The sequence below is a fragment of the Sparus aurata genome, unplaced genomic scaffold (assembly GCF_900880675.1).
Source record: "Sparus aurata unplaced genomic scaffold, fSpaAur1.1, whole genome shotgun sequence".
In the NCBI taxonomy this organism is placed as follows: Eukaryota; Metazoa; Chordata; class Actinopteri; order Spariformes; family Sparidae; genus Sparus; species Sparus aurata.
Window position 1 is genome coordinate 375,001 of NW_022045101.1, and position 7,364 is coordinate 382,364.

The 7,364-nt window shown below is 39.9% G+C and overlaps 1 protein-coding gene across 1 annotated transcript in view; it reads left to right on the forward strand.

Annotated features, from left to right (window-relative positions):
- LOC115577553 (major histocompatibility complex class I-related gene protein-like) overlaps positions 1-1,792 on the forward strand; it is a gene marked incomplete at its 3' end in the record, with an annotated part of 13,593 nt that extends 11,801 nt beyond the window's left edge. Inside the window, exons 3-5 of the mRNA XM_030410437.1 lie at positions 268-546; positions 1,329-1,661; positions 1,746-1,792. Coding sequence (XP_030266297.1) covers positions 268-546; positions 1,329-1,661; positions 1,746-1,792 — 659 coding nt within the window. The remainder of the gene's footprint in view (positions 1-267; positions 547-1,328; positions 1,662-1,745) is intronic.
- Between the last annotated feature and the right edge of the window lie 5,572 nt (positions 1,793-7,364).

Here is a 7,364-nt window from a genome sequence, read left to right on the forward strand (position 1 = left end):
GATTCATGTGAAGTAAACCATCATATCAGTTTGTCTTCAGTGGTCTAGCCACTACCTGTCATTCATCATGTCAACATTAATCAGCTGCTAGTTAGACTTGTTGCTGAAGCTGTTAAACACAAACTAATGATAATAATCTGATTCATGATTGCACACGTCTAAAAAAATAGCAGTTGTCCCACAATGTAAAATGTTTTTAAGATCATCTTTCCACTGAATGTTTCATCTGTGAATCAGTGTTAATTACAGTCTCTGTCTCTGTCTTAGGTGTCCATGTTTTACAGAGGCTGAATGGCTGTGAGTGGGATGATGAGACTGAAGAGGTCAAAAGTTTTGTTAAGTATGGTTATGATGGAGAAGACCTCCTGGAATTTGATCTGAATACATCTGCATGGATTGCTCTCAGACCTGAGGCTGTCACCGCCAAACCGATATGGGACGCAAATAAAGTTTTGAGCGAATACTATAAGACTGCTTTTACTCAGAATTATCCAGAGCGGCTGAAGACATATGTGGACTATGGAAAGAGTGTTCTGCTGAGAACAGGTAGGATCACCCGACCTGATGTAGTTTATTAGACACAGTGATCTTCATATAGGCTGCTCAGACTGAACTGTCATTGTATTATTAATCCAACCTGTCTGATATCAGCTTTTTTGTAGTGGTTACATTTGTTTTAGTCCTGACCAATCACAGACATCTTTGGGTGACATCACTCACCATCAAAGCTCAGACTGTGATGTCGAAGTTAGTTTAAGGAAAGTGATTTTACAGTTTCAGTGTTTCACAATAAAAAATAGTTCCACTGAACATTGACACTGTGATTGACGACCTGACTGTGAATCATAAGAACAGACAGACATTGTTCTTCTCTGACTGTAGTGAGTGTCTTTAGTGGTGGTGTAGTTCCCTCCTCTGTCTGTATACAGATCATGTGGAGGCTGTGTAGCAGATGTGTTGTTATGTACCCTGTCATTATTACACTGTGGTTTGGATACATGGAGCACATTACTTGGCCACCATCAACACTGTCCTCCTGCTTTTTTAAAACTCAATATTTAGTCGGCCGACACTATTACAAACTGTCACAAGCACATGACATGATTCACATCATGCTGCTGGTTTCACCCTGATCAACAGTTTGCAGCAGTGATGTGCCAACAAACATAGTATTGCAACAAAAATGCATCCAATACATTTGTTCAACATTTGCTTGAAAGCACTTTCACACCTTCTGTTATTGATTCCAAATGTAATTTATTCGTCTTTCTTTTACCTTGTTTCTTTTCCTCTCTCTCCTCTTTAATATCTCTCTTTTTCCTCTCCAGAACTTCCCTCAGTGTCTCTCCTCCAGAAGACTCCCTCCTCTCCAGTCAGCTGCCTCGCTACAGGTTTCTACCCTCACAGAGCCTCACTCGTCTGGAGGAAAGATGGAGAGGAGCTTCATGAGGAGGTGGACCACGGAGAGATCCTCCCCAACCACGATGGAACCTTCCAGATGAGTGTTGACCTGAACCTTTCATCAGTCACACCTGAAGACTGGACGAGGTACGACTGTGTGTTTCAGCTCTCTGGTGTGAAGGAGGAAATCATCACCAAACTGGAGAAAGATCAGATCAGAACCAACGAAGGGACGACTGAGATCATCTTGCAAAAAAGCAGTAATTATAAATGAACTAATTAACTGATTTAATTTGTTCTAACCTGCCTCATCTGCACCAATCCTATATTATTGTGTTCAACAGTGAAGCCCAGTAACATGACCGTCCCCGTCACTGCTGCAGTGGTTGTTCTTGCTCTCATTCTCATCGGTGCTGCTGGATTCATCATTTACAAAAAGAAGAAAGGTGAGAGAGAAAAAGAAAATATTTCACCACTTTGATTTCAGTCTTTGAGTTGATTTTTTGCATTCAGGTTGCAAAATTAGAGTCAGAGAAAGTAAATACAGTCAGCACTAAACAGACTGAGTATAAACAGATACTCAGTCTGAGTGAGTAGAAGAGAGGAATAAAGTGACTAAAGATAATCTGGCATTTACAACTGTGACTGAAATTATTTGTCTTGTTCTGATTTCAGCCATCAGTCCTCCATCTTGTAAGTAAAACTTACTTTGGTTCTATTTCAGCTGATCTGACTCAGACTTCATGTTTTAGATTAAAACATGTTTCACATTATTGTGCAGATTAACCTTTTCAACACTGTTTCCTGTATTTATTGTTTATAAAAGTTCAATCCAGGATGTTTGTTTCTGACCTGCAGCTCCTGACAACAGCACAGAGCTCTCTGAGCAGCTGAATCCAGAGACCTGAATGACAAACACACTCAGTGACTCTCCTGGTGACACTTCATTTAGCTTTGATGAACTTAAAGAGAGTAAAAGGTCAATTCTTGTAATAACAGTGAAGTTACATATAAAAAAAAGACTGATTGAAAAGGTGGGAATGTTCTATGTTCTATCTCTCTGATTGATTGTCTTATGGATCGTGGTTTTCTTCCTCTAATGATGAACAGCTGAGGTGATTCCAGATGATACAGCTCTAAATATCATTAAGTAAGAGAGAGTTAGCAAAGCGTTACAACTCAACATGTGAAGAGACAGGTCTCTGGTAAAGCCCTTCTTAAACCTGATTTGTTGGTGTGCTGTCAGTTGTCTGTGTAGAGTAAATGGAAGTACTGACCCGTTCTGTGTTCTTTCTGTTATAAATAGTTTGTTTTTAAGGAGTTGTTAACAACCAATTTAAGATAAAAAGAGATGAAAATCCAACCGTTTCACTCGACTCGTATGAAATGATCAGACAGGCTACTTTGTGCCTGAACTGCTCTTTTAAAAGGACTTTGAAATGAAGTACTTTTGTGATTAACGACAGAAAGACCTAACGAATCAGCTGATTAGCCTCCAAACAAGATGAGCAAATGGCTTTAATGAGGTTGTTAAAGAGCCTCATCTGGCCCACCAGCCACCAGTTGAATAGGTCTGGACTACATGTATGTCTACTCACTGCTAAAGCTATAAGCAAGCGTAGCATATGACCAAAGTAACTGTTAATTGTTGCTAACTGTAGCTGCCATTAGCTAGTTAGCTCAGGTAGCAGTGCAGCTAGCAGTTTGCAATGTAAACTCAGACCACCGAGTGAGTGTTGGTGTGTGTCTTTAATGAGTTAACTAAACTAAGAGATCATGATCTGTCATTACTTTACATCCTGTTGGTAATTTTATTTAGCTTTTTAAAAATGTTTCCAACAACAATTCTTACACATTGCACATTTAACTTGGACCCTGGTGGTATGAGGAAACTGTCATGGATTATCATGAAAGCTTCCTCATAACAGCAGGGCTGCTAACTATGGTAAGACTGGTTGAACCAGACAGACAGTGATGGTGGTTGGACTGCCCAGCAGGCATTCATGTGAAGTTGCCAATGAAAACAGTTGGGCCTGGAAATGTAGTTTCAACTGCGCAGTTCCAGTGTAGATATAAGGCCGGGTCACACTGCAGAGTTTCTGCTGTTTGTTTGGCTGAGTGAAGGATTTAACGGCAGCTTAAAGATGTTGAGGTCAGGGTTAGAGAATAGTGTCTCCTGTCAGAGGGCTCAGTAGATTTGTAGTGGACCAGTCTGATACCCACTGCAGTTCACTGATGGTCCAAACATCATTCAACATGAATACTGTGAAACCAACTGTTGACACATTTTACTGTGTACTGATTGTTGATTAGCTTCAGTTCATCTGATTAACCAGGTGAGGAAGGAGATTCAGGAGACGTGATTGCTTACGCTGAAGTATTTAATGAAGCTCAATGGAGACCAGCTGCTTAATACAACCGTTTGTTCCACTACCAACAAGATCTGGTGTAGGAAGAGGAAAAGGAAGCTCTGCACACACAGAAGCCTTTGACCCCGAGCATGACCTCAGGGTGACTGTACCTCCTGGGTGAGCAGAGTGGGGGATGTTTATCTAAATATACCGAAATCCTTTACAGGGATGAACATGAATGAATGTCAAAGTCAAATGTATTGTTCTTTCTTTCTGTGCTGATGTTTGTTTATTCATAAATAAACCTCAAAGTTAAAAAAAAGTTTGTCTTCTTTTTCTTCATCCACATGCTCCTTTTTGACTGTAGTTACATTAATTATATTATTTTAACATTAAGTATTCTCACAGAGGATTTACATGAAAAGACTGATATCAATGTTAATTCTGAGCAGAGTTAGCTCCCAGACAGTTAGCTTAGCTTAGCATGAACACTGAAGTTGTTTGAACTGAACTTGTTCACCTTAAAAGAACAGCTCCAGAATCAGTTTGATGGTACAGTGTCTTGTAACAGATGAATGGTCCCTGTCACTTGTTTCTGCATGATGTAACTTCAGTGAGTGTTGGATCACAGCGTTGTTTACACGTTTACTTTAACATGCAGGTTTTCAACAGACAACATTATTCTGACGTGATGACTTTAGTTTGTAGTTAGCACCCACATTACATCTGACAGACTGTTACAGACCTGAGATCTGTGTTTATAATAGTGGTGTTGCTCTCAGAAGCTTCAGCATGTCAGAACAAATCTGTTATTCTTTGCCTGTGAGGTGATCAGAGGATCTGTTTAGAAAGAAAGTGAAACAAATGATGACGCAGAAAACTGAGACACTCAAAGTGAAATACATGATGAAACATGTTCATTCACTGTAGTGAGTTGGGAGTAAAAGAAACATTAAATGTACGAGCAACATTCAACAATGATGAAATCACATATACAGAGGTAACACCTGAAGAGAAAAAAAACACATGTAAGCACAGTTACCATATAATACTGTACATTATCAATATCACTCCGTTCTGTGTGATCCCTGACTAGAAGCTTCTTTGTGCACGAGATCAGTCTGACAAAGTCAAATTTTAAACTTTGGTTGAAGTCAGATGATGATAACTTGAAACACTTTCTAATCCTTCCAATCCCATTCTCTAATAGACACAAGAGAAGGTGAACTCAAAGTAGAAGCAGGTTAAGCAGGTTTCAGAGAGACAGAAAATGTCAACAGGTTGTAGTTGTTTCTTAAAGGCGTGTCAGTGCAGGATAAATGGACTAACAGTGTGTTTGTCCTTACAGCTCCTGACAACAGCTCTGAGCTCTCTGAGAAACTGAATGAAGACACTTGATTTACAAACACAATCTGGATGACTTCAAATGAGACGGCAAAACTATAAATTCTGTGACATGAACTATTAACACCTCCAGGTGAACAACATGGACATGATAAGATAGAGAGCCATATTGTTTCCAAATTAATTCCAGAATTTTAAAGAAAATCCTTGCAAAAGTTACTTTCTCACAGCAAAGTGAAGTAGCTTTGTGTTAATGCCCTGAGAAATCTCACGTCTTTCAATATAACAATCACAAGACATGGGGAAAAAAGAGGAAGTCAACATGAAATTTTTTTTTTTTTTCAGATTATGAGGAAGTAATTCTTAATCCTCATCAGAATTGTGTAGATGTGGTTTTATAAGAGATCAAAAAAGATAATCCTTTATTGATCACCAGAGGAGAAATTCAGTTATTGCACAGTAAAAAGACAAAGTAGAAAAGTAAGCACAAATAACGACATGGTAAAAAGAATCAATACATATAATCACATGTTTTTTCCCCATTAGAGCTCTGCCCACTTCAAACATGCAGCACGTGATTCTGGAGAAACATAGTTGATTGTTGAGTCTCATTCCCAGGTCATCAAATACCAGAGCTTTGGGTCGGGCAGCTGTGAAACTCTCAGCCTCTATTTCATACATGTCTTTGCTGCCATCTAACGGCTGTTTAGTGGTATTATATACAGTATTACAAACAGGGCTGTGACACTTGTATTGTGGAGCCTGATTCCCTTTCAAGTGGATAAAATAAATATCTCACACACACTGGGTACTTTAAGGAATCCAGGTTTGACTGGTTCTGTCCAAACTGAAACCTTTGTAGAATATATGTGCTCTGTGGTATTTCTGTCTACTTTGGTTCAGTTGAAGTCGAGGAGCTGCTGAATGATTTCAGTGGCATCTCTGTGCAAAGGATCATTGTTATCATGGTGTTATCTACTGTCTGATGTAGAATAAGTTATAGGTGGTGATACAAATGTACATGGGGACAAGATATGAGATAAGTAAGATGCTGTTTCATAAAGAGCGGAATTGGCGCCATGTTCTTGCTCCAACTACAGGAGTAGTTGAAGGTGGAGTCGACATCTTCAACCACTTGGAAGGGAATGGTTGGTAGCGGGGCGGAAATTGGAAGATCAAAGATGGACGTTGCTTCTTGTTATTTATTTATGTTTTCTTTTACAGTGAATGCTAGTGGGTGAACTGGAGCAGGCAGAGAAAACCTGTACAGAAACTCAGAGAACATGGTCGCTCCACTCAGGTGACAGTTATAACCACTGAGTCGTAGTTATCAGCTGTGACAGCATCATCAGAGGCACTGTCCTCCACTCGTCAGGTTTTGAAGAGCTTGGTGAATCTTTTCCACAATGATCTCAAACTACTGGTTCTTCTCACCGGCTGTGTCTCTGATTGAAGGACATGTATTGTCGTGTTCTCGTCTTCAGCGACTCTCTGCTCCTCCTCTGCTATCAGAGCTCTAAGACTCATCACCAGACTCTCCTTCAACAAAATCATCGACTCATTAAACCTCTCAAGTTTTTTCAGGTTTGCAGTCAGGGTTCTGCTCTCGCTCACCATGGCCTGTAATTCCTCCTCAATCATCTCATCGTCGTCCTTGACGATGTCTTTCAGGTGGACACATTCAGCTTTGAGCTCTGCAGTCTCCTGGTTGTCTGAGTCATAGAGGTGAAGCAGTCCGTCATAGCAGCTGAACGTGCTCTTGAGCTGTAAACCCATGTTGGATTGAGCCATCAACTCCAGTCTGAGTTTATCCTTGTTCTCCTGAATCAGTCGTTCAAGCCATTGGACTTTTTCAAGAAGTCTCTTTTCCCTGTGAATCAAATTCTCTCTCTCAGTGTGACGACACTCTATGACATATTTGAATGTAAATGGTGCAACTCGTCCACTCTTGTGTCTTCCAGCTGCTCCTCTTGGCTGCTGCTAGCTTGGCTCAGCTCCTTGTTGCTCTCGTGGCTCCTCATGTCTCTGAGTTTGTTAGAAATTGTCGTTTAAAATGTTCACAGCTATAACCACCGAGTACTGCTTAGTGTTGGAACATTCTAGAACATTCTAGAACATTTCAGAACATCAAAGAACATCACAGGATACTCCATTCTATTGTTCTGTTGTTTTTATTTGAAACAGAAACAGATTTTGTTATAATATTATTTCTCCTAAAATCAGTATTTTCACCTCATTTACAGACTTTTTAAAGAATTGTTAACCCTC